At 37.7% G+C, this 27,621-nt stretch overlaps 2 protein-coding genes across 2 annotated transcripts in view; one reads left to right on the top strand and one right to left on the bottom strand.

Moving 5' to 3' along the window:
* The window catches only part of kif5ab (kinesin family member 5A, b), a 51,600-nt gene that overhangs the window by 5,987 nt on the left and 17,992 nt on the right, over positions 1-27,621 (bottom strand). The window contains exons 6-24 of the mRNA XM_083529309.1: positions 25,084-25,139; positions 23,849-23,936; positions 23,575-23,699; positions 19,520-19,624; positions 19,213-19,361; positions 18,891-19,039; positions 18,141-18,301; positions 17,547-17,615; positions 17,175-17,381; positions 16,926-17,072; positions 16,545-16,733; positions 16,342-16,459; positions 15,973-16,022; positions 14,154-14,248; positions 13,960-14,061; positions 1,552-1,612; positions 1,385-1,456; positions 1,192-1,296; positions 853-1,069 (exon numbers count right to left, since the gene is read on the bottom strand). Of these exons, the coding sequence (XP_083385435.1) occupies positions 853-1,069; positions 1,192-1,296; positions 1,385-1,456; positions 1,552-1,612; positions 13,960-14,061; positions 14,154-14,248; positions 15,973-16,022; positions 16,342-16,459; positions 16,545-16,733; positions 16,926-17,072; positions 17,175-17,381; positions 17,547-17,615; positions 18,141-18,301; positions 18,891-19,039; positions 19,213-19,361; positions 19,520-19,624; positions 23,575-23,699; positions 23,849-23,936; positions 25,084-25,139 (2,265 nt within the window). The remainder of the gene's footprint in view (positions 1-852; positions 1,070-1,191; positions 1,297-1,384; positions 1,457-1,551; positions 1,613-13,959; positions 14,062-14,153; positions 14,249-15,972; positions 16,023-16,341; positions 16,460-16,544; positions 16,734-16,925; positions 17,073-17,174; positions 17,382-17,546; positions 17,616-18,140; positions 18,302-18,890; positions 19,040-19,212; positions 19,362-19,519; positions 19,625-23,574; positions 23,700-23,848; positions 23,937-25,083; positions 25,140-27,621) is intronic.
* On the top strand, positions 7,318-11,246 carry LOC310719557 (uncharacterized protein). The gene is made up of 6 exons (XM_083529417.1): positions 7,318-7,652; positions 7,744-7,860; positions 7,989-8,104; positions 8,627-8,780; positions 8,881-8,999; positions 9,074-11,246. Exons 1-6 carry the CDS (start codon positions 7,412-7,414, stop codon positions 11,054-11,056), a joined length of 2,730 nt encoding a protein of 909 aa, XP_083385543.1. The 5' UTR covers positions 7,318-7,411; the 3' UTR covers positions 11,057-11,246.

The raw sequence follows: 27,621 nt of genomic DNA, 5'->3' as shown, positions 1-27,621 counted from the left end.
AGTTAAATATGAGTGTCACAGCAAAGGGTCTGAATACTTAGGACCATGTGATTTCAGTTTTTCTTTTTTAATAAATCTGCAACAATGTCAACAATTCTGTGTTTTTCTGTCAATATGGGGAGCTGTGTGTACATTCATGAGGAAGAAGAATGAACTTAAATGATTTTAGCAAATGGCTGCAATATAACAAAGAGTGAAAAATTTAAGGGGGTTTGAATACTTTCCGTACCCACTGTGTGTATATATATATATATATATATATATATATATATATATATATATATATATATATATATAAATTTGTTCCAGCATGAAGTTGCCCCTAAAAGCAAGCTCCATGAAGACATGATTTGTCAAGGTTGTAGATGAAGATTTCTAGTGGCCTGCACTAGCTCTAGCTCTGACCTCACTGAACAATTTTGGGATGACCTGGAACAACAACAATCCTCATAACACTAATGTTTTTGCTCCTAAATAGGCACAGTATTCCCTCAGCCGCACTCTAAAATCTAATAGAAAGACTTCACAGAAGTGTAGAGGCTATTCAAGCAAGAGGCGGTGAACTATAATCTGGAATGGCATGTTCAACAAGCACTTACAAGTTTGATTGGTCAGGTGTACACAAACTTTTTGCCAATGCATAATATATTGAGTTTTGGGCAAAAATATATGTTGTCACTTAACTTATTGTTCAAAGACTAGTATTATTATTGTAGACATCTGCACGGTTATTAACACACTATCTGTTTAAATGAAATGACAGTAGTTTTTACGTCATATAATCAGTAATCGTGTATGATCAGACTGTCTTGAGATGTAGTTAGTTCGAGTGCTCTGTTGATGTCAACTGACCAATCAGTGCAGCGTTAGGGCGATGGAAGAAGTTCTTGGATCTCATGACCTCTCTAACGCTCTCAACTTCTTGCTGGTAGCGGTGCCTGTCTTTCATGGCTCCCTCTTTGGCTTCTTTTAGTGCACCCTCCAGTGCACGAACTCGCTCAGCAGTAGAGCGAAGACGCTTCTCCAGTTTAGGAAGTTCACAGCGCAGATCTGCATTATCACGCACCAGCTGAGAGACACAAAGGGACAAAATCACTTTCAACTAAAATAGGAAATAAGAAGTATTTAAGAAAGCATGCCCCAAAACCATAATTTTTTAATATCATAAGGCAGCCATTTTGTCACACTGACCTGTTTGTGTACTTTTGTAAGCTGTTCCAAGTTGTTCTCAAGAAAGGAAATCTTCTGCTTCTGGGTGGAAAACCCTCCACTGTCATCAAGTTCCATTTCAGAGCTCTGCAAAAACACAGCCCGACAGACAAATGTCCTGATATTTTATATGCTGATATGCAACATGAGGCATTTCACATTTTAAGGTACTCACTCGTTTAACTCGTGTTGTGAGGTCTTGAACAAAAAGCTTCCTCAAGTTGTGCAAACTTTGGAGTTCACAAGCCTTGGTAGAGAGTTTGGAGGACAGGGTGAGGCTCTTGTTTATGATCATTGAATGATTTATTTTTTAGGTTTATGTGCTAAGGGTAAAATACTCACAACAGTTTCTTCCAGTCTTTTCATGTCCTGTTTAGCCTGCTCATGCCGTTCATTTAGATATCTGCTCAGAGAAATCACAACACCAACACATTCAATCAGATTATTTTGGAACTCTAACAGATGGCAATCATTTTCAGTGGCTGTGTTATTGCAAATAGAGAAAAGTCTTTAACATTAATATTAATTATACCAACAAATAATCACACTTTGTAATATTTTACATTTATGGCATATAGCAGACGTCCTTAGCCAGAGCAACTTACAACTGAGCAGTTGAGGATTAAGGGCCTTGCTCAAGGGCCCAACAGTAGCAGCTTAGTGGTGCTGGGATTTGAATCCATGACCTTCCGATCCAGAGTCCGATTCTGAGCTACAACCTTCCTACCATGCAACATGTTATGCCAAGAACTGTGAATTGTGTACAAAGTCTAAACGATCATGTTTATTTTCTACTTCTTTTTCATTCCCATGCATTATTTTCTCATTTCCTAGCAAACTGAATCTGAGTGATTGTAATTATAAGGCTCTTGGCTTGTCAATAGGTCTTTGCAGTGAGAGCCAAAAGTGAGCACAAAGCCTGCATCAAGTTATTTGAATCTGATATGTTATTCATCAAAAAAACCAAAATAATAATAATAATAATAATAATAATAATAATAATAAGTAAATAAAAATATATACATCAGTTATTCAAACCTGAGAATATTCATCAAGTTATTCATTTTAGTCTGCATTTTCTAGTGAGCGTTTTGTTAAAAATCAAACTATTCACACCTGGCACATTTAGAGGGAATGATAACAAACATGTACCAGTCATATGCTACATTTTGAGCAGTACTGGCTAAATCACAAGGTTTATTGATCTGGTTTTTTTTGTTTGTTTTGTTTTTTTATGAAAAGAGGCAAACAACATCTGCAGCAAACTAATAGAAATACTTACTCTGTAATCATTAATGCAATTTAATATTCAGATCAAGAATTGTAGGTAGGAATTGCCATCAAACATAACAACTTAGGTAAAATTTTAAACCTATGAAGATGAATCTGCCTAAATGTGACTAGGTAGTAAAAGGCTATAAATTATATCAAAGCACTTTAAAAAAGTTTAGAACTGTGAAAATTAAAACAAAAGCTGGACGCCAAAGAAAACTAACATAATTACAGTATGCTGACAATTACGGCAAAGCAAAATACAAAATAAAGGACCTGCAGGAAGCTTTAGCTGACACTGGAGTGGTGGGACTGATGTATGGAGTTATCACAAATATCCAATATATTAACTATGCATAACAGCATTTAGATTAGCCAGAGGCATTTTGGTAACTGCTGTGGACTGATAAAGTCAAAATGGAACTCTTTGGCTACAATCAGCAAACTTTTGTTTGAAGAAAAAAAATGGAGCAGCATTTAATGAAAAGAACACCTTGCCAACTGTTAAGCTTCTGTTGTGAATTTGATACTTTTGGCGTTGTGGGACAGGAAACATTGCATGGGTATATATTAGATTTCTGTAAATATTTGCAAATTCTAAAAACAAATATGACAGAAGGTCAAAAATCTGAAGTTGAAAAGTGACTGGATTTTGCAACAGAGCAATGATCCAAAACATACCTCAAAATCCATCATAAACAGACTCATGTAATTTAACCTGAAGCAGTAAAAGTTCACCAAAAATAAATAACAGAATTTAGTTCTTAATAAAACAAGAACAAACACTCCTAGCTTGGTGTTGCCCATGATAAAGTATTTTTTTGTGCGCGTTTTATAAATTCATCAGAAAAGAAATTTTTTTCCCCCCAAAGTAATAACAGTTTTAAACCAAAACTAAGAAAGAACTTCAAAGTCAATGAAACCAAGAACAACCCTAAACATAAGCAAATCTGCAAGGGAATTGCTTTAAACTGACCCACAAGAACTAAAAAGGAAAAAAAAATAAACTGCCTTAAAGTATTGTTTTTTATTAAGTATTACATTAAGTATTGTGTACAAATAAAACAAACATTTTTTTTTTTTTTTTTAAATGAAATTTTTTTAGGGAATGTAAAACCATGTCTAACTCTTAAGCCTGGAGCAAATGTCTCAGTCAATGCCTCATCTGTCACCTTTTTCAATAAATAAGTGTTTCTATGTTATATATATATATATATATATACACACACACACACACATATACACACACACACACACATATACATATATATATATATATAAAAAAACAACGTCTTTGTGTCTACATGTACATTGTGAGGCGACAACACTTGCTACTTGGAAGGTCTTCAAATTCACCATGTAGAATTCCCACACAAAATTGGTTGTGACTGATATACAGTATGTTGTGCTGTTTGCAATACATGTGCTATATTACACATACCGTACAAGTGTTACAACTGTAGCCTAGCTAGTTCATTTTTAACTTAGATGTTCACCGTACTAGAGTCCACCAAGATAACTGCAGGAGCAGGTCGTTTTTACGTTTAAGCAACCAGGACACACAGATGTCAAAGATCACATTGAACAACATAAGTAATTTCAGCAAATGAGTTGCACTCAAGCTGTGTGCTTAGTGCCTTGGCATTGACTAATCAAATGGTCGACTAGGCATTCTCTGCACTGAGAGCTGTGATGGCTATGCTGACACTGCATGCCCAGCTGACAAATTTAGACACAAATCTGACACAAACACCAAGGCATAAACAACTTTCCAGTTTTAAACAACCACAACTGCAAAATACTGAATCATAAAAGCCAAGAGCAGCCCAATTCACTATGAGTATGCAGCATATGAACAAGAAATAAGTGTTTATAACAGCACAATGGTTAATAATGACCAGGTGGTTTACCTCAAGACTCTACAGCATCCAAAATTGATGCCTGTATCGGCTCTAAATTAGCTGTGAAAGCCATCCTCCAAATGGTCGTAGCCATTTCGTGGTTCTGGACAGCAATGTGTTAGTATTGGAGTAGACACACTTTTTTTTTCCCCAAATACCATTCATTAAATTCACAGTGTCACACAGAGCAAGGATTTCATCTTGAGCTTTAAAAAGAGGTGCCAGACTGACAACTAAACCATGCAACCAAGTCCAGCTAATGTCTAGTCGATTTAGGAAAAATCTTCCTTAAAAAGGTGCCCTGTGCCAAAAGCCCTGTCAGATCTCTCTCTAAATACTGTCAAAAATGACTAAAAGAGGGTTATACACATTTTTTTTTTGTTGTTTTCTGAAAGAATTCTATTTGTTTTCATTTGCATTTTTGTTATTTTTTTCTATATCAAAGATCTGACGAATTAACTTGGTTAAATTTTTTGTGTGTGTGTGTGTAATATATATATATATATATATATATATATATATATATATATATATATATATATATATATATATATATATATATATATATATATATATATATATATCCATTGTATAAAATAGGATCAAATAATTATATATAGGGACAAAAATTCAATTTATAGAATATTTTATTTGCTAAACATAACATTACTAACAGTACTGTAGACTACAAGCACAAGAAAGTGGAAATTAAAAACTTACTACTTAATGGTAACTATAAAGTATTTCTAATGATAATTAATCACAGTTCATATCAACTATCCTAATCATTATTGTAGGGTAACCCACACAATGGCCCAACGACGGAATCCACTGGCGTTGGTGAAGGCATGCGTGTTAGTCTTTGTGTTGCTGGAAAAGATTACTAAAATGGATTTCAATATGTTACATGAATACAATTTCTTAACTCGAATCTGACTCGAATTTGTAATAAAAGATTTAACTTGAATATATCTAATTAAAGCTGATCACCTTATTGGTTGTATTTCTACTTTAATTTTAATTGATTATTCTACGCATTCCTTCTTTTCAATTAATCATTTATTATGGACTCGGAGTCACTTAGAGCCTTGTACTTGGCTAACGATACCTGCTTGTGTAGGCAAATTGTCTAAATTTTAGACAAAGGATATAACCGAAAACTAATGTTCTTTAAGTAGGCCGCTCAATGTTTGCTCATGCATAAAGAATAGTCGATTTAGCCACTTTGTTATAACTTGCTAAGTCAGTGATAGTCAGAAATCAGAAGGTCTCAGATGTTGTGCTCTATGCTCCATCCGTTTATTAGTCTTCTGTATGTACTATTCTGGTCATAGATTTGTGATAAAACCAGACTACATAATCTATTAGATATAAATGATTTCAGGAAATGTCAGTAAATCAAGAATTTCTTTGCCATGCAATAATCAATATGACCTGCCCATATCCCCAGGAGGGAAACACAGGGGCTGAAGGATTGATGAAAGGGCAGCTGAACAAATGGCTCTCTCTCATCAGATTAAAGAGATCCTCTCCTCAGATTAGAAAGTTTGTTTGGTTGCATGGCAGTTCTCAGGGTCTGGCCTCATGAAGTTGCATAGCAGTTCTCAGGGTCTGAAATAATGGAGAGATCTGACCTTCCTTACATTATTTAGAATACAACAAAACATCAAGTCTCTACTAGATCCTGGATGTCATCTATAGCCAAAAAGATATTACTTTAGCACAAAGTGGTATTTAAAAAAAAATCTTTTATTTAATGAACAACAGCTATTAGCTGACAAGGATAATGGATTTTGTAGGGTAAATTTTTTTTTTTTTTATATTACTGTTTAATCAAATGTAAAAATGTTCTTTAATCAATTATGTTTCTGGATAGCCAAAAATCTGTAGCTTGTGTGACAAGACAAATGGATTTAATGTTTGACTACCGGTAATTCTTTAAATCCTTTTTTTGCAAACCAACAATTTAAATATGTAGCTAAATTGCCTTTCATTAATTGCAACTTGATGCTCGCTACAGTCCCTAAATATGGCCTTTTGCACTTCTTCTTCTTCTTCTTCTTCTTCTTCTTATTATTATTATTATTATTATTATTATTATAATTGTATTTAAGAACAGTCTTCGTAATCCCAGTACACACAGTAAGGAAATGTACCCCAACCTACTGTTTTGAATTAAGGCAGAGTACTACTGCCCCCTTCTGGACTGGAGTGTGAATACTGACATCAAATAATATAAATGCCATGCTAATGCTTTGTAACTCATAATGAATCATGTACCATTACTCTTGAAAAGTTATCTCACCTATTCTTGGATTTTCTGCAGTGGAATAAAATATAATGTTTCACTCGCTCACATGTCTGATATCAATCACACCACCATTATTATTCTTCCCAATCATTAAAGCATTGTATTTTACTATTCAGAGTTTAACACACAAACTATCAAATTGGTCTTTCAGTATCAACTCAAGCATCCCTGTTTGTTTAGCTATTTTTTTTTTCTGGACTCCCATTCCCTATATTTCCTGGTTTGCTAGACCCCATATTAAACTAACATTACCTCATTTAAAATCTTTCTACTATATGATGTTTGTATCTGTAGACTTACCAATATTCAGTTGCAATCTAAGCATATGTTTACTTCTCCGGTTTCTTCCTTCCATTAAGTGTAAAGCTAAGACTCCTACCATTTCTGCAGTCTATACTGATTATTATTTCTATTATATTCTATGTAACTTTAATTCTGATTTAAGAATAATGCAAATCATTAACCTATAGGACTTGATCATTTAACCTGTCTTTCTAACCCATCTTTAACTCATGCTCAACCCTATTAAGAAAGACTAGCACACTAATGTGCAACACCTGCAGGGCACTGATTGACTGAGTTCATTGGTAAACCAAGAATTAAAAAAAAAATGTAACACAAAAGCATGGACATTTTCACAACCCACGCATCCAAAGATCAAAGTTTCCATGTTCAGTGTTGTTTGGTTACCTGTTTCTACCCAAGCTAATTTAACACAATGTGGCAAGCCAATTTTCTTATCATAATGTATGCAACTCTGGGTTCATTTTACCTAGGGATAACTACAAAAGCAAATGTCGCCTTTGTAAAATCCAGTTCAGATGGATATTTTGGGAAGTTAATTTTTAAAAGTGATTCAAAGCTGATCTCGCATAAAAATAAGGAAAGTGATACCACAAATCTACAAGCGGTGCTTGAGGATACTGAAGGATACCAGTCTGATGAACCTGCTTCAACAGGTAATAATGGGCAGGTGGTCATACGGAGTTTTGACTATTGTATCTTATATACTTATGCTTTTTTTCTTACTGTCTATATTCTGCATGTTAGCCTGGCATGAGATGGAATCAAAGCTGATGCAGTTGAATCCCACTGTGTATTGTGGTGGTGATGCCATGACTCTAAATGTTCAAGGAAGTATTATGTCCAACTTCATGATTGATGGAGGTGGTTATACTGATGTGGTTTCTAGCATCTTAAACAAAAAATAATAATTGTATTTTGTTTATAATCAAAGTAAAAAACAACACACTAGTACACAGATGGGATCTTTAAAAGTATATGGTTTTGCTCAGATGATGGTCCAGTTCCAGTGATGCAGATACCTGCCAATTGTGGAATCTCAGTGACCCAGGGTTCCACAGAGGCTTTCCTTACTGTACCTTATCATGGCTGTTATGTTACCCAACAGGTATGTGCTTCAATGTGGACTGATTACTTAAGTGTAAGAGATACTACTATGATATTTCAACTGAGTGATTTACAGCATAGAGTAGTTTTGAATACTAAGGCACTACAGAAGTAGCAGTCATTAATTTGTCTTCTTGTTTCTATGAGACCTATTCAAAACAATGCATGGAATAAATAAATTATGTGGCTAATATCCCACCAACTGTGCACGATTTAGCAAGATGCACTTAACAGAACCATATAAAACTGATGTTACTGTCCCTATGCTTTTAGTCTAGCTGGCACTGTCCAAAAGTGTTTTGGTTACACTTGATTTTCTTACAATATTGCTGAAAAGCAGATGATTCATCAATAATAATGTTATGAATATCAATGTTTTAGTGATTTCCCTGTTGTATCACACCTACTAAACATGGTAAAACATTGAATCAAGTGCTTTTGAGTAGGGAACATCAGTAAATTGCAAAGAGCAGGATTATGTTGGGCAGCCACAGTCAAATATTTGTATTTTATTTTATTACAGGGAAATGGTCATGTTCTACCACTGCGTTTATGGGAAACGGCTATAAAAATATCTTGCCATATGCCGCCATATGATCTTCCTATTGTTTTTTGCCTTGCATCTGGGATGGTGGCTAAAATAGGTTGCAGGTCTGCAGATGTTCTAAAAATTAAGGGTGAGCCCTTTTCTTGTCTGTCACCAAGTTTCATCCAGTGCGAGATAATGATGATCATGCTATTTTTTTACTATACAACATGGTTCTTGCTTTCTTTCAGTAAATGGCAAATGGGACCCCTTTATACCAGCAAGCAGCACATGTGGTATCACTACAGAATCTGAGACTGATGGAGTGGTGGTCACTGCACCATACCAAAGTAGCTGCTGGCAAATTAAGGTAATTATTCCTGATGCCTGTAAATTTGCCTGATCTTTTGTCTGCATTCTCTTAATATCTATATCTTTTCCCAGGGTGGTGAAAAGTTTCTGTCCATACAGTATGGCAATGAGGAATTTGCACTTTCCTGCCTTGATTCACAGAACCCTCATCCATATTTCACAATTGTGCCTTACCAGACTTATGAGCCTAACATAACCCCTCCTACAGATAACATAACAACCATAAATATTGCAACTGCTCCAGGAGGCCTTGCCAGAAAGCTAAAACAGCCTATGCTTTATCCTTTTGGTAACATGTATTACAGACATGCATGGGCAAATCCTAGCAGAAATTTCCTAGCAGGAACTAGTACTGTTTCATCAATCACTTCTAGTCCTACCCCAACTCCTGCGTCTACTAGTAAACCTATAGATATGATGTATCCTTTCCCTCTGATATCTTATCAGTTCTTCCCTATGTCATACAGTAAGCCTGTGCCTGATGGATATCCCTGGACCTTTTCTTCAAAATCACCAACTGTTACCCCAACAGTTGCTCAAACCACTAAAACTCCAACAACATCCCAAACAACAGCATCTACTATTATGGGTAGAAAACCCCAACCATCAGCAAATCCTTTCAGTCAGATATATTATCCAATTGGCTTCATGCTGTACCATCCTAGATTCATGCCTTATGGCTATCCTTGGGCTCCTTTAGAAGTACCCACTACTGCAACAACTACAACTAGTAAAACTGCAACATCTTCTCAAACTACTACAAAATCCAATATTTTGGCCAGTAATCCCAAGTCGTATGCATATCCTTTCAAGCACAATTATCATCCATTTGGTTTAATTCATAATTATTATAAACCCATGCCTCATGGATTTTCTGCAAAGGCTCTCACTACTGTTCCAACCAAAACTGCTCCAACAACCATAGCTGCAACAACTGCCACAACACCCTCCATCGTAGACAGTAATCCCCAACAGTCTGCCTATTTTTTCAATAAGATGTATTCTCCATTTGGCCTTATGCTGAATCGTCGTAAGCCCATTCCTTATGCCTATCCTTGGGTTTTTCCTGCAAAAACACCCACTACTACCCCAATGGCAAATTCTCCAACCACTACAACTGCAACAACTCTCCAAACAACTACCACATCCACTGTGGTTTCTAGTAACTCCCAACAGCCTGTGAATTCTTTCAGTCAGCTGTATTATGTATTTGGCCCTATGCCTTACAATCGTAAACCCATGACTCATCGCCATCATTTGGCTTTTCCTGCAAAAGTGTCTACTACTGTCCTAACCAAAACTGCTCCAAAAACTGAAACAGCTGCTAAAACAGCAACAACTTCCAAATCAAATGCTACAACCCTGAGCAGTGACAACAATGACCTTCAGCAGCCTTTGGATTCTTTTAATCAGTTGTATTATAAATTTGGCCCCATGCATTGCTATCAAAAGCCATCACATTTTCTTGGCGATCCTTTGGCTTTTCCTGCAAAAGCCTCCAATACTGCTCCAAATCAACCTACTCCCACACCTAAAACTGCACTTTCTGTAGTAAGTAAAACTTCACCTGGCATATCACCCATTGCTATGTCTAGTCACCCCAAACAGTCTGCAGATCCTTTAAATCAGATTCATCATCAATTTGGCCCTGTGTCATATTATAGTAAGCCCAACCCTTATGGCTATCCCTTGGTTTTTCCTGCAAAAATACCCAATAATGCCCCAAGGTCTGAAACCTCAACAACTGTTGCCAATTACCCTCAACAGTCCATGTATTCTCAATTTAACTCTATGCGGTACCAGTATAAACCTGCACATCATCTTGGCTATCCTTGGGCTTTAACAGAAAATGCACTAACAACTACTTCAACTGTTCCAACAGCAAGTGCCACAACTACTACTTCCCCTCAAATGTATTATCCATTTGTGCCCATACATTTTACAAAAAATCTGGCACCCTGGATGTACTATTATAAGCACAATCAACTTCAAAAAGGCCCAAAACATATATACACAACCTCACCTTCTCCAGTTGCCATTAAGCACTCAAAATAATCTATAGGTCTGGCCTTTATGTGAGTTTCACCTTTTAACAGACAACTGCCAGCTTTAAAAAACCTTGCTACATCAACCTCTGTTAATTTTTTCTTGTACTACAAACAAGTGTTTGCCAGTTTATGTGACACTGTGTAGTGTGTGTGTTTGTATATATTTAAATTGCTGTTCAATTATATAGCCTTCTATATCATATTTCATATTTGTATTTCAATAAATTAAGCAAATTAACACTGGGCTAATGTTTTCATTGAAAAGCCATTTTAAGCTGTTCCACACGTTAATTGAGTGTCACTTTAAAGAAATGTCGACTAATTTGTTTTATGTGGAACAACTTCTGAACTTATTTATGTTTTAAAAAAATATATATAAAATAAAGGATAGAATAAATATTAGAGAGCATCACTATTAACCTAATATTAATTTTACAGATGTCTGACCATGCTGCTGTGCAAAAACAATGCACACAATCATTTGGGGAAGATGTGGCATAAAGAAAATTCTAAGCTCTCTCTCTCTCTCTCTCTCTCTCTCTCTCTCTCTCTCTCTCTCTCTCTCTCTCTCTCTCTCTCTCACAAAAATAAATCAAGGCTAATTAATTTTGTGTGAAGATAAGATTCAGGTAAAAGAAAATGACAAAATTTCCAAATTTTGGGATCATTTCCAACTAAAACATCAAGAAAACACTGTACAGTGCGATTAAAGTTTTCAAATTTTTATATTTGTATTCATATACAGTGCGGTCAAAAAGTCCCTTTGCGTTGGTGGTGTAGAGCAGGTAGTGGAGCACGTTTTTAGAGCTGGCGATAAATACACAGATTTAGTTCATGGAAAATTTTGAGCAGCTGTGAGATTTAATAAATAAATTGATGAGTAAGAATAATTGAGTTTCATTAAACGAGTAGTTTCCCATAAATTTCTCTATGCAGCCACTGCAGAGGGACCTTCTAAACACAACTGTATTCATATTTTGATGTAATTGGGCTATTAAATTAACTAAATAATTTTAGTTTTATCAAATATCCTAATATGCACTTTCAGCAATAAAAATGAAAATTTTTCAGAAAAAAGAAAAATAAATTACTTGTTAATGTAAGAGACGACTTATTTTCTGTCTTTTATCTAGTATTGCTCTTTAATAAAGAAAAAGTACTACTTGTCTGATTACACGATTAATCTATAGAATAATCGTTAGAATACTCGATCACTAAAACAATCGATAGCAGCAGCCCTCATCTCAAGGTCACTTGTGACCAAACATATTTTTTACACATTGAGGGGTAAACTGTAATAAGATTTTCAATGCGTCCTGTGTAAAATACAAACCTGATTCCAAAAAAGTTGGGACACTGAACAAATTGTGAATAAAAAAGGAATGCAATAATTTACAAATCTCATAAACCTATATTTTATTCACAATAGAATATTGATAAAATATCAATTGTTGAAAGTGAGACATTTTGAAATGTCATGCCAAATATTAGCTCATTTAGAATTTCATGAGAGCTACACATTCCAAAAAAAAAAAAGGTGGGACAGGTAGCAATAAGAGGCCGGGGAAAGGTAAATGTACATATAAGGAATAGCTGGAGGACTAATTTGCAACTCGGGTCAATTGACAACATGATTGGATATAAAAAGAGCCTCTCAGAGTGTCAGTGTCTCTCAAAAGTCAAAATGGGCAGAGTAACATCAATTCCCCCAATGCTGCGGTGAAAAATAGTGGAGCAATATTAAAAAGCAGTTTCTCAGAGAAAAATTGCAAAGAGTTATCATCATCTACAGTGCATAATATCATCCAAAGATTCAGAGAAAAAACCATACTGAATGCCCGTGATCTTCGGGTCCTTAGACGGCACTGCATCACATACAGGAATGCGACTGTAATGGAAATCACAACATGGGCTCAGGAATACTTCCAAAAAACATTGTCGGTGAACACAATCCACCGTGCCATTCGCCGTTGCTGGCTATAACTCTATAGGTCAAAAAAGAGAAGCCATATCTAAACATGATCCAGAAGTGCAGGCATTTTCTTTGGACCAAGGCTGATTTAAAATGGACTGTGGCAAAGTGGAAATCTGTTCTGTGGTGAGACGAATCAAAATTTGAAGTTCTTTTTGGAAAACTGGGACGCCATGTCATCTGGACTAAAGAGGATAAGGACAACCCAAGTTGTTATCAGCGCTCAGTTCAGAAGCCTGCATCTCTGATAGTGTGGGGTTGCATGAGTGCGTGTGGCATGGGCAGCTTACACATCTGGAAGTGCACCATCAATGCTGAAAGTTTTAGAACTTCAAGTTCTAGAACAGCATATGCTCACATCCAGACGTCGTCTCTTTCAGAGAAGACGTTGCATTTTTCATCATGACAATGCCAGACCACATACTGCATCAATTACAACATCATGGCTGCGTAGAAGAAGGATCCGATACTGAAATGGCCAGCCTGCAGTCCAAATCTTTCACCCATAGAAAACATTTGGCGCATCATAAAGAGGAAGATGCGACAAAGAAGACCTAAGACAGTTGAGCAACTAGAAGCCTGTATTAGACAAGAATGGGACAACATTCCTATTCCTAAACTTGAGCAACTTGTCTCCTCAGTCCCTAGATGTTTGCAGACTGTTACAAAAAAACAAGGGGATGCCAAACAGTGGTAAACATGGCCTTGTCACAACACATTTTTGAGATCAACTTATTTTTCCCTTAAAATAATACATTTTCTCAGTTAAAACATTTGATATGTCATCTATCTTGTATTCTGAATACAATATTGTAATTTGAAACTTCCACATCATTGCATTCTGTATTTATTCACAATTTGTTCAGTGTCCCAACTTTTTTGGAATCGGGTTTGTTTGTTTTTTACATAGGTTACATAATTAATATGTAAAAACTTACTTCAGTTCTTCCAACTGGGCACTCTTCTCACACTCTCGACTTTTCAGACTAACAAACTCAGCATGCAATTGTTGTAATTCCACAACCAGCCTCTGGTTTTCACTAGAAAGTGGGAGAAAAAAAAAGAGTACAGCAAAAAAGGACTGCAAAGAAAAGGAAGGAAAGGAAGCAGGTAAAATGTTGGTATCACTTACTCTGTGAGCTCATCATTTATCTTTTGCTTGTTGTTGATGTCATCACGCAGACGTCCAAGTTGGTTGTGCTGTGATTCAAGATGATTTACTCTGTGCTGTTTTACATGACAACATCACTGACATTAAATACTATTATTATTAATAATACAATTTTAACTAGCTTTCAGGAACAACATACAGTGAGGAAAATAAGTATTTGAACACCCTGCTATTTTGCAAGTTCTCCCACTTAGAAATCATGGAGGGGTCTGAAATTGTCATCGTAGGTGCATGTCCACTGTGAGAGACATAATCTAAAAAACAAAATCCAGAAATCACAATGTATGATTTTTAAACTATTTATTTGTATGATACAGCTGCAAATAAGTATTTGAACACCTGAGAAAGTAAATGTTAATATTTGGTACAGTAGCCTTAGTTTGCAATTACAGAGGTCAAAAGTTTCCTGTAGTTTTTCACCAGGTTTGCACACACTGCAGGAGGGATTTTGGCCCACTTCTCCACACAGATATTCTCTAGATCAGTCAGGTTTCTGGCCTGTCGCTGGATGGCTAGGCCACGCCAGAACCTTGATATGCTTTTTACAGAGCCACTCCTTGGTTATCCTGGCTGTGTGCTTTGGGTCATTGTCATGTTGGAAGACCCAGCCTCGACCCATCTTCAATGCTCTAACTGAGGGAAGGAGGTTGTTCCCCAAAATCTCGCAATACATGGCCCCGGTCATCCTCTCCTTAATACAGTGCAGTCGCCCTGTCCCATGTGCAGAAAAACACCCCCAAAGCATGATGCTACCACCCCCATGCTTCACAGTAGGGATGGTGTTCTTGGGATGGTACTCATCATTCCTCTTCCTCCAAACACGTTTAGTGGAATTATGACCCAAAAGTTCTATTTTGGTCTCATCTGACCACATGACTTTCTCCCATGACACCTCTGGATCATCCAAATGGTCATTGGCAAACTTAAGACGTGCCTGGACATGTGCTGGTTTAAACAGGGGAACCTTCCGTGCCATGCATGATTTCAAACCATGACGTCTTAGTGTATTACCAACAGTAACCTTGGAAACGGTGGTCCCAGCTCTTTTCAGGTCATTGACCAGCTCCTCCCGTGAAGTTCTGGGCTGATTTCTCACCTTCCTTGGGATCATTGAGACCCCACGAGGTGAGATCTTGCATGGAGCCCCAGTCCGAGGGAGATTGACAGTCATGTTTAGCTTCTTCCATTTTCTAATGATTGCTCCAACAGTGGACCTTTTTTCACCAAGCTGCTTGGCAATTTCCCCGTAGCCCTTTCCAGCCTTGTGGAGGTGTACAATTTTGTCTCTAGTGTCTTTGGACAGCTCTTTGGTCTTGGCCATGTTAGTAGTTGGATTCTTACTGATTGTATGGGGACCTCAAACAGGTGCATCTTATTTAGGATAATAAATGTAGTGGAGGTGGACATTTTAAAGGCAGACTAACAGGTCTTTGAGGGGCAGAATTCTAGCTGATAGACAGGTGTTCAAATACATATTTGCAGCTGTATCATACAAATAAATAGTTTAAAAATCATATATTGTGATTTCTGGATTTTTTTTTTTTTAGATTATGTCTCTCACAGTGGATATGCACCTACGATGACCCCTCCATGATTTCTAAATGGGAGAACTTGCAAAATAGCAGGGTGTTCAAATACTTATTTTCCTCACTGTATTTTTTCTGCGGTATTTGGTTTGCATTAATAGATATTTAGTATTATATTGTAGATACAATACTGTATATTCCTGTACATAGTGTGGATACACTATGTACAGGAATATACAGATATTTGAGTTGACCTGAGGTTCTCCAGATTCCTCATCATCTTGCTGGTTTTCTTGAAGGCTCTCTGTAAATAAAGAACACATAGAAACACATGCTGTTTCTGGTCAAAGAACGGTGTAAAATTTTGTTCTAATACACCGGCTCTTAAAATATATACTGCATGTCACTGGTTAGCTTTATATAGACTCTGCTACTTTTTATTATAAATATGGTAGTTTATTTAAAAAAATTTCATGCTTTTTTTATGTACTATTTATTGAATGTATAGTAAGTTATAGATTAACATATACAATTTCCAGTATGTTTTGATGGCTTTGTATCTAAAATGTATTTCCCTGCCATTGATTTTTATCTGTGTGGTAGTAGTGTTTTCACAGGCTTGCCTGCATTCTGTAATCTTGCAATTTCAGTCACAAGACAGTCGCAGTTCTCCTCCAACTGCCTCTTCTTCAGCTCCATATTCTGCATGTACTCAGTCAGAGAGCGGATCTTTGCCTCATGCTAAATGTGTATGCCAAAAACACAATGTACAGTCCAGACAGTGTTTTGACATTATGGGTGTGAGTGCACATGTATGTGTTTTTACCTGCGATATAAGCAGTTGGCAAGACGACAGTTCTCTCCCAGTCTCCTCCATTTTGCGTTGGCTGTCTGTCTGCAAGTTCTCTAGTTGCCTGCAGCGGTTAACCAGAGACTTCAGCTCTGACTTTACCTTACTAATGTAAACACACACCACAGCATACTCTCCCTCCAACACACCAGAGAGATCATGTGGCTATGGAGACAAAAAAGATAAGGCCAATGGAGATGGGGTGAAAAGCTAAACAAAAGTTTAAATAGTTGTTAATGTGGCCAGTTAACAGATAAAGAGGAAACACTCAAATTTACCAGAAAGAAAATCACTCATGAGAAATGTATACATAAGGTGACATCAATTTCCACCTAAATTACTCATGAACAAACATACCAATCTAATTTCACTGCTGCCCAAGATTATGCTTAGGTCACTTAGGTCCTTCAGCAAGGTATTTAGTATCTCAGTGATGCGTTTCCTTTGCTGACTGTGCACTTCTTGCAGCTGCAAGAATTCAGTTTCCAAGCACATCAAATCTGTCTGAAAGAAAATTACCCCATGTCATGTTAAAAATGAATTAAAAGTTTCTCCTAAGGATCCTTATCAATTAATAGTTTAACCTGTAATAAAAACAGGTTTCACCATTTTCTGGGCAAGCTCTTGGGCAAGTAATTTGTTCTCCATACTCTTGTCTTGGGCCTCATGACTCTTCTGATCATAGCTAAGTGCTAATTCCTCCAGAGCCTGCAAAACCTCCTTGACTTCTGCTTTAGCACTCTTGTTTTCAGCCTGAAGATGGCTCAGCTCACACTGAACCCTCTCGCTGTCTGCACGTGACGATGCTAAAAACTACAATTAAACACAATTATGCATATATATTTATTATATGAGCTAATGACACATATACATTTATTTAAGCATAAAACAAGTATATTTAAAGATTTAAGGAAAAAAAATCAGAAAACAGTGAACGAAAAACCTGAGAACAAAAATCACAGACAGCCAATTCTTTACCTCCTCCTGATCCAGCATCTGCTTCTTTAGTTTTTCCACCAGTTGACTCTGCAAGTTAATCTCATCATCCTGCGATCAGGAACAGAGGGGAAAAAAATGAAAGTAAGGTATCAGGAAGAATATAAACCACAAAATCAAATATTAATAAAATATTTAATATTAAGGTAGATATTAAAACCGATACTGTCAAAGCCCTTACCAATTAACCTTTGAAAGAATTTAATTATTACCAAAGTGTCAATACATTTATACAAATAAGTAATTTCATAGTAAATCTAAATTACAATGTTGTTTGGAAGTGTACTGTATATTAGATGCCTTAAACACGACTTTTTTAATAGTTCATGTGTTTCCCAAAGTGCCCAAACAGGAAGTCTGATAAGAGGTTTGTTATAGATGGAGGTTTAAATCACATGCTGCCAGTTTATCACTGTTTACTGGCACAATGTTTTTTCTCAGATCTTTTACACAATGAACTGCCATATTCTGATGGCAACGGCTACACATATTTTTAAGCTAGGCGCTGCTTAAATATACAGACACCCCCCCCCCCAATATCTATTTCATTATCTATCACATAAAAAATATACCTACCTTGTCATCTAGCTGTTTGTAAAGTATGCATAGCTCCTGGTCTGTTACTGTTTGCAGAACTGCCGATGTACCACTTCTGCTGTCCTCTAAGGCAGCATCTTCAGTAAGCTCAGACTCCACAAGACACACATTGTCCTGCTCCACCGCAAGGACTGCCTCTCCTTCAACAGAAATATTATGATTTTGTGACTATTTAACTACACATGGTAATATGATGTATGTATTGCAATAATAAATGTCCACCAACAAAACACCATAGTTGGTCTTAGTTTTATAATTACTCTGTCTGTCTTATTACTCAATTTTATAATTGAGCTATATGCGTTCAACTTATATGTTCCCTTTATTGTTAGGAAAAAGCTGATGAGGAAGCCAAAAATAGGCACCCATGCCATGACAAGTAAGATATAAAGTTCTATCCTCAGAATGAAATCATACACCATTTTTCAGCCAGTGTTCATCCCATGCTGGTATTCTTTTAATGCTCAAATGTTGACAGAGAGACTGTATGTTGTTTTCTTTTCTTTTTATCCCCTCTCAATGATTCCAATGCTTAACTGCATATGAAAATAAAAAGAAAAGGATATGTCCAGTCTAACCGCAGAGTAACTGAGCCTTTGTTAAGGCTAAAATGCATTTTGCTTCATTGCATGCAGTGACTTACCAAACTTACAGAGTATATATACAGTATACAAAGTGTGAGTATATCAATGAAATATATGTGATTGGTATTCTTTCTAAATGCCTTACCATTACGCCAGTGATTAAGCTCAGCTTCGAGTCTCTGAATGCTTTCCTTCAGGCACTTGTTCTTTTCCTTCTCCCTCTCATACTTTCTCCTGTACTGCTCTGCTGTTAGCTCCACATTTACAGACGCCGTGTTTCTTATGGTTTTAGCACTAGAAAGGTAGACGGGGCAAACATTATTTGTATGTTGGGTTAGGGTTCAAATAAGAGCCTAAAACAACTAAATATGTTATAGTGTTTGTTTATCTAAAGTATGAATAGTATTGTGTATATAATCTTAACAGATTTAAATAGGTTCAGTTCCTTTTTTTATATCGTATGTTACCGTTGTCCAAACATCAGTGTAGATTTGGTCTCGGCTTCATTGTAAGAGGAAGGTGAACAGCAGATAAACATGGTAGTTCTGCAGTTTCCACCCAATGAGTCCTGGAGAATACGGGTCATCTTACTGTCTCTGTAAGGTACGTGTGTCTTCTACAGACAGAAAGATCACGAAGAGCATGTTTAAAAACGTGTAATTTCATATAAAGTTTAAAATGGTCAACTGCTGTGTATGCCACAGTGGTGAAGGCTACAATGTACTGAACATTTACATTGTGTTTTATTGATTTTGTTTTAGTTGCTGTACTCACTGTTCCCTCAGCCAGAGCTGATATTACATTGCCCAGGGCAGAAAGAGATTTGTTGATATTCTTGGCCTCATCCAGGACTGACCCTTCTGCACCTGTCTTGCTCACCTTGGTGAGAGAGAGAGGGATAGGATTTCTATATGCCTGGCTTAAATACATTTATGTGAAAAGACTAATGGGACTGATTTAATGTGTAGTCTACTACAGCAGCTGAAGTGAATGGCTGTTGTTAGTGGTTGGCCGTCAGTATTTTTCCATCCTCTGATTGGCTGGTCAGAGGGAAACTGTTACAGCCATGTTCGACTAGCAAGACACATCTGTAGCTCTCTGCACACATTAATATATTAGAGTTAGACTTTTTTACACCCACAATGGTTGACGGAGGAAGAAAAATTGATTTGGTCTTAGACATTCTTAAAAATCCATTTTCATGAGGACTTTTCCAGAAAAGCTAGACATTGTGAGGAGAGGTTAGCCAACTCAGACGCTAGCTAGCTTGTCTAAGCCTGGGAAAGGGTTTGTTCACCACTTCCAGATCAGTGCCTATGAGCAAAACCACTGGCTTACAGCCTCTAAGGAGCGGTGCAAATTATGAGTCTGCATCTCTTGTGAGTAGGTTGTATTTTATTTACATTTATTTATGCTTTTGTCATGTTATTAGACAAATATTGTTTCTGAACTGCTCCAGATGATGTAGGTGGCACAGTTGTGGTTGTAGTTTAGAGGTTTGGAGCTTGCTTTAGTAAAATGGTATTCATCTTCCATATGTGAAATGCCTCTCTTTCTGTAATGCCATGCGTTGTTATATTGCATTTTCATATAGTATTGATGGTTTCTATAATTGCGACATGATTGTGGTGGTAATAATGGTGGATTAAGTCATGTAAGTCCCCAATGAAGGCCCAGGTACCAAATGCATGGCCCACCACTGGCTGTTATATTCTAACTACATCATAAATCAATATGGATGATGTTCCTCTGACGTTTGACCTGCCGCTCACTCAGACTGTCTACAGGAAATGTGAATCATTCGTCAAGCTGAAAACAACCGGGCATGAAAAAACGCACTTCTCCCGGCATTGGGAGAAAAGCTTTACCGATGGTGATTTTTAAAAGCACGACGATGCCAAAAGAAAAACTCCCAGGAGAACTTGTGGTGAAAGGAAGGAGGAAGACAGTAAACAATGACTTTCTTGGTAGGCTACTGTTTAGATACAAGCCGTTGTGACGCGTTGAGTCTGGGTCATGGGAGAGCTCGCTAACTCCAGTTGCAACAGAAATCATATAAGCACAGACAGGTTTCCAAAACTCTTGCTTTTTTATTTTTCTTGGCAACAGCGTTACGGGTTAGTCAAAGAAACTTAGAAATGAGCATCAGAAAATAATAAGGACATATTCCTTGGCCTTGCACACATGCAGTAATACCGGAAAAAATGCGGCGGCAGGATATTCCCAAAATGCCGCTCTGCTCTTAAAGGAGCCACAACATATTTTACTCATTACACCGTGTAACAGACACTGTCATTCATTAAAGCCTGTGTAAAGTTTATTAGTTTCATTGTAGACAAAGATAAAAATCTTTGTAAAAATTCAGTGGGTGCAGCTTATATTTGGGTGCGCTTAATAGTCCGGAAATTACGGTACGTATGTAACTCTAGTTCCCTGAGAGAACGTGATGCTGCGTCGAAATGCTTTGGGAACGCCTCACATTGTCCATGCTCTGAATCACGTGTGAAATCCGGCCAATAGGCAAGTCGTGACATTATCTGCGGGCGATGTCGCATAAACCAGGAAGATACAAAATGGGTGAGCGATGGTAGTGACATTAGCTTTTGAAAAAGGAAAAGGTAAGCGCTGCAGGGGTGCAGGGAGTATGGCCTGTTGACGCAGCGTCTCGTTCTCTTAGGGAACTAGGGTTACATATGAAACCTAGTAATATTCAGGACAGAGGAGCCGGGAGTGGCTCTGATGTCGAGGTCATAGAACCTGACAAAGGTCAAAGAGGTGGACCAGCCCGCAGCGTTGCAAATGTCCTGGAGAGAAACTCCAGCCGACCAGGCCGTAGAGGGCCGCCATACCCTGGGTGGAATGAGCCTGGACTCTGAAGGGAGTGGGATGACTATAGGACTCATAACACAAAGAAATGAGGGCTCCTATGAGGGCTATAGCAGACAATGGCCAAGTCCCAGACAGGCACTCTGGGTCGTATCCCGGGCCTCAGCCTCCGGGTGCCATGTAGAAAACGTGTCACGAGGGGGTGTTTTCCCAGTGACTGCTGGGAACAATAGGAGTACAATTGGCCGCGATAGCAGACACGTAAATCTTTAAGGTTGACGGAGCCAATCCTGTGGCAACCTGTTCCTGCAAAAACTTCAGAACTGACCCAACCCTGGCAGTTGAATGGGTCCAACTGGTGGTGCTCACACCATCTAGCTTCATCTGCCATCTAGCAGAATACAACCTCCTCTTGGAGGGAGCTCTGGAATGGAGGATGGTCTCCACTACCTCAGTGGAGAGACCAGCTGCTAGGAACTGTGTCCACTCAGGGGCCACAGCCACAGCTTCCATAACTCTGGGCGGGGGTGAACCAGGGTTCCCCCTGCCTGTGAGAGGAGATCCCTCCTAAAAGGAATTTCGCAAGGAGGTCCCTCAAGGAAGGGCAGTAGGTCCGTGAACCACGGTCTGCCTGGCCAACGAGGTGCCACCAGAAGGAGACATTCTCCTTCCTGGAAGAGTCTCTCCAGAACTTCCAGGAGCAGCGCAAAAGATGGAAAAGCGTACAGACGTAGCCTCGGCCACATCTGCCGATATGATATATTCGCGTATAGCGAGTGCGGGGCAAAGGTACTCCCAGGGGTCTCCCAGGACCTGGACACCTCGGTGCAGGTTGGGTAAAAATGGTAGGCCCTGGACTGGAGTCTGAGAAAACGCTCATCCTGCTTGCTGGGAATGCGTTGCTTCCCCTTCTCATCGGGCCAAGCTATCTCTAGCTTGGTGACAGCACTTCTTCCAGGAGCTCCTCGAACAGCAAAGGCTGTGAGGAGTCCATGGGTTCGCTAGCAAAAAAAGCAAAGCGCGTATCTGAACTAACAGAAGCTAATGTCGCTACCATCGCTCACCCATTTTGTAGCTTCCTGGTTTACGCGATGTCGCCCACCGATGACGCCACGACTTGCCTATTGACCGGATTTCACATGTGATTCAGATCATGGACAACGCAAGCCGTTCCTAAAGCGTTTCGACGCATCTCCATTTCCTGACAGGGAACAGCATTAATTTCTTCAGCAATTTCAGCTACAGTAGCTCATCTGTTGGATCGGACCAACAGGCCAGCCTTCACTTCCTACGTGCATCACTGAGCCTTGGCCACCCATGACCGTCACCATTTCACCACTGTTCCTTCCTTGGATACTGACCACTCCAGATTGGGAACACCCCTTAAGAGCTGCAATTTTAAAGACCTGTCATACTGTTATAATGTTATGTCTAGTCGGTGTATGTAGCCATCCATTATGGTATTCTTTTCTTTTTAAACACAGGTATAAAAAAATGTTAATAGTCATTCAATTTCTCCATTATTTCCTTTTATGTACCGTATTCTCACATGGAAAAAATATTATTTTTGCAGACCTTTTGGATATATTTAATTTAATATTAATGAATTGTTTCATTAGTATGAAAGCTGAAGGTTTTACATCTTTTCATATGAGAAAATGCCTTCATGTTCAAGAAAAAACAAAAGATTTTCCCCATGGACAGTGAAGTAGTTACACATCCCACAGTACCACAGTTGCCACATTTACAACATTTGAGATGCTCAGGATTACAGAGAGTTCCTATTTATTATTGTGTGTGTTTTGCTAGATGTTGGAGTCCCACATGACATGCTAAGAAAACCTGTGTACCACATACAATATTTACTTATTAATTTATCTTCCAGCAATTTGTAAGTAGATTAAAAAAGATTCAATACTTCCAGAACATGATTGAGTCAAATCAACAAGACTTATAAAGCTAGTAGGACTCTGATGAAACACATAAAAAAAAACTGGTCTCACCTTTTCACTCCCAGCTAAGTCCACCAGGTAGAGCTTGCCACTGAGTTTCTGCTCTGTCTCCACATGCTCTTGTTTGATATTGATGAGGAAGATGCTATGACTCCTGGAGCTGTGTTCATTCATATCTAAGGCAACAAATGGCTAAGGTTACTAAAAGCTAAAGCTGACCCGTTAAAAAAAACTACCTTATTATATACATTTCATTAGACATGAGAAAACTACATAATTTATACATTATTATTTGTTAAAAGTTTGTTAAATTGGAAAAACTTACTGGTAACAGCAACATGGCGGTTAGATTTCCCTTCATCAATTATATCCATCACTTCCTCAGGACTGGAAACAAAGCGTTCTGTGCAACCCTGTCTCACACAAAAACACACAAACATAGAATGAAAAATATTGGTAAACACAATACGATATGAGCAAACCTTAATTTTGTATGATACCACAGTGATACATCTTAATGTCAGTCAGAATTATAGTCAGTACAATGCCAGTAAAACCTGGGGACATTTTTCCCTCTTTGTATCTAACATAATTCAGACTACAATTGCATATTCTATCCACCCTACTTTCTCTACACTGGTCAGGGCTGCACTTGATTCATATGTATGTGTTTATGTGTTATAAAGTGGTATACAAAAGCCTGTACACTCAAAGAGCAAAATGAAGAGAATATATTTTATGCTAAGGCATGTAGTCACTTAGTAAAAAAATAAAAAATAAAATAAAAAGTTATACCTAGAGATATCAATTCAAATTTTGCATGTACTTAAAAAGTTTCCTTTTAAATGTGGTATAAATATTGTATGCTCTAGAAACCTATGTGCTGATCATTTGTCTTTATTAATGCCTAAAACCCCTTTGCATATCCTCCGATCTTCCTGGCATATCTGTATTTGCTCTGTCAGAACTGATACACTTCTTAGCTAAACAAATCTGGAGACCTATTGTTAGATTGTAAAATGTAGGCACAGTTTTATTTGTGGTCCAAGCCCAATGATAGTGTTTTGGCCAAACTTTTTATGTGACACACCAAAGCACGAGATTTCTACTACAGCCATCTTTACTCAGAGATGGCAAAACTACACACATCCTTTACTCAAGTGAAGTGCAGATACTTATGTACAGTAAAGTGCAGGTACTCAAGTTTTAAAAGACTCTGGCAAGAGTCATGAACTAGCCTATGTTTGTTGTGTGTGAGAGCTAGGAAATGATACACCAGTGGTAGATTGAAAAAGCCACGCAATGACAAGAAATAGGATGATGGGCTAAAAACGGCGCACAGTGAGAAGAAAAATATTGATCATGTCACCAAATAGATTGAAACTAAAGTAACGAGTCTGTTTTGAAAATGTAGGAAGTAGAAAGTACATATATTTGTGTAAAAGATTTAATAAATGAAAGTAAAAAGTTGTCTGAAAAATAAATAGTGAAGTACTGATACCAGAAAAAAAAATGTTTTACTTTTTTGTATTTTTGTATTACTTCCCATCTCTGTCTTACCTTTACATATGGGACCCTGTTTTTGTCTTCATGCACTGACAGGTTGGTCCGACTCACTGAGAATGAAAGAGAGAGCGAGAGAGAGAGAGAGAGCGAGAGAGAGAAAGAGAGAGAGAGAGAGAGAGAGAGAGAGAGAGAGAGAGAGAGAGAGAGAGAGAGAGAGAAATATATATAAATATATATAGAAGAGAGCTTCTATAAATATACAATATACAAACAAAGTTTGAAAACACTTTTTCTCTGTCTCTTTTATCATTTTTGAGAGACATGTGCATGTTCCTTTGGTTTATATGCAATAAACTAAACCACAAACCACTAAACTGACCAAACAAATATATAAATGTGCAGATGTTAAATTTTACTTTTATTTAAAAATCCTCCCTCAGCATAAATAACAGGTTTACACACTCTTGGGAGCTGGACAGTTAGTTTCTCCAAACAATTATGTAAAACACTTTGCCATGCCTCTTGTAAAACTTGCCAAAGGTGTTATTTGCTAGATGGATATTTCTTTCTGACCTTGTGATCAAGTTCAACCCAAAGCAGTTCAACAGGACTTAGGTCCAGTGACTGGGCAGGCCATTCCATGATAGATAACACTCTGTTCAACACTCTGCTTTGTCTTGTTTCAAGGTGCAGTCCATTTGGAATTGCATGGCACTGAAGTATGGACTGGTAGCCATGCTGGTTCAGTATTCCTTTCACCTGGAATAAGTCTCCAAACTTTGAGAAACGTTCTTCATATGGTCTTAGAGCCAAAAAATGACAAATTTGGACTTATCTGTCTACAGAAGTTTCTTCCAGTCATTTACTGTCTAATTCTTGTGTGTTTTCAGTTTTACCATTCAAAAAGCCCTGTGATGACCTGTTACTTTTAGGTCTCCAGCAGAAGTTATTAATATAAAAAGAATATAATCAGCTTTTCCCGCTTCATAAACCCACAATTGACAGAACAAAAGCAAAATGGGATGACGAATTGGTAATGATTTTTTCGAAAGTGTGGTGGGAAAGGGCAATGTATAGAATCCATTAAAGTTCTATATGTGCTTGGCTTACTCTTATTCAATTTACAGGTTTGAACAGAGGTCATGTTTCGAAAGCTAGGCTAGCCAAACTTTATCCCAGAATTAGTGACAGCTTTGACAGATGTCAATATTCACCTTACAATCTAAGTTACATGTTATTTTCCCCAATGTTACATAGGTTCTAGTGTGATTACTTCAAATCTATGGCTACAATTCCTAACATTTACAGTGGGGAAAATAAGTATTTGACACATCAGCATTTTTATCAGTAAGGGGATTTCTAAGTGCGCTATTGACACAAAATTTCCATCAGATGTAACCATCAAGCCAAATATTGAATTCATACAAAGAAATCAGAACATTTAAGTATACAAGTTGAGTCATAATAAATAAAGTGAAATGACACAGAGAATAAGTATTGAACACATGAAGATAACAAGGTTCAAAATGGCATAGAAAGCAAGGAGATCACCTGAAATCTGTCAGTATTAAGAGAGAAACCCTGCCCCCTATCAGTACTAATTGATATCAGCTGCTTTAGTCCTAAATGATGGCCTATAAAGGCTTCTCATTACCCAAGAGGCACACAGGAAAGACTTCATGATGGGTAAAAGCAAAGAACTCTCTCAAGATCTTCGTAATCGTATTGTTGAAAAGCATTTTGATGGGAATGGTTATAGGCGCATTTCCAGAAGGCTGAATGTTCCTGTGAGCACTGTGGGGGCCATTATACGGAAATGGAAAGAGCATCAGTTTACCATAAACCGGCCACGATCAGGTGCTCCACGTAAGATCCCTGTCCGAGGAGTCCAAAGAATAATCAGGAGAGTTCGCCAAGAGCCAAGAACCACTCGGGCAGAACTTCAGGAAGACCTTGCATCAGCAGGTACTGTTATTTCAACGAAAACTATAAGCAATGCACTGAACTGCCATGGCATCCATGCACGCTCACCACACAAGACTCCATTGCATGTTGAGGTTTGGTTAAAGTTTGCGAAAGAGCATTTGGAGAAGCCTGTGGATTATTGGGAGACTATAGTATGGTCAGATGAAAGCAAAATTGAAGATTTTGGCAGTCATTCTACACACCATGTTTGGAGAAGAAATGGCACTGCCCACCACCCCAAGAACACCATACCAAGAGTTAAGTTTGGGGGTGGAAGCATCATGGTTTGGGGCTGCTTTTCAGCAAGGGGTACTGGCAGACTTCATATTATTGAAGGCAGGATGAATGGAGAAATGTACCGGGACATTCTGGATAAAAATCTGCTGCCATCTACCAGAAAGCTGAAAATGAAAAGAGGGTGGACATTTCAGCAAGACAATGATCCCAAACACAAGGCCAAGGAAACAATGAAGTGGTTTCAATAAAAAAAAAAAAAAATCAAGTTGCTTGAATGGCCCAGTCAATCACCTGACCTAACTCCCATAGAAAATCTATGGAGAGAACTGAAGATCAAAGTTCATAAAAGAGGCCAAAGTAACTTAAAGATTTAAAGACCATTTGTGTGGA

Source organism: Silurus aristotelis (genome assembly GCF_946808225.1).
Source record: "Silurus aristotelis genome assembly, chromosome: 2".
NCBI lineage: Eukaryota > Metazoa > Chordata > Actinopteri > Siluriformes > Siluridae > Silurus > Silurus aristotelis.
The sequence above is the reverse complement of the archived record's forward strand: the minus strand, read 5'-3'. Positions and strand labels throughout refer to the sequence as shown.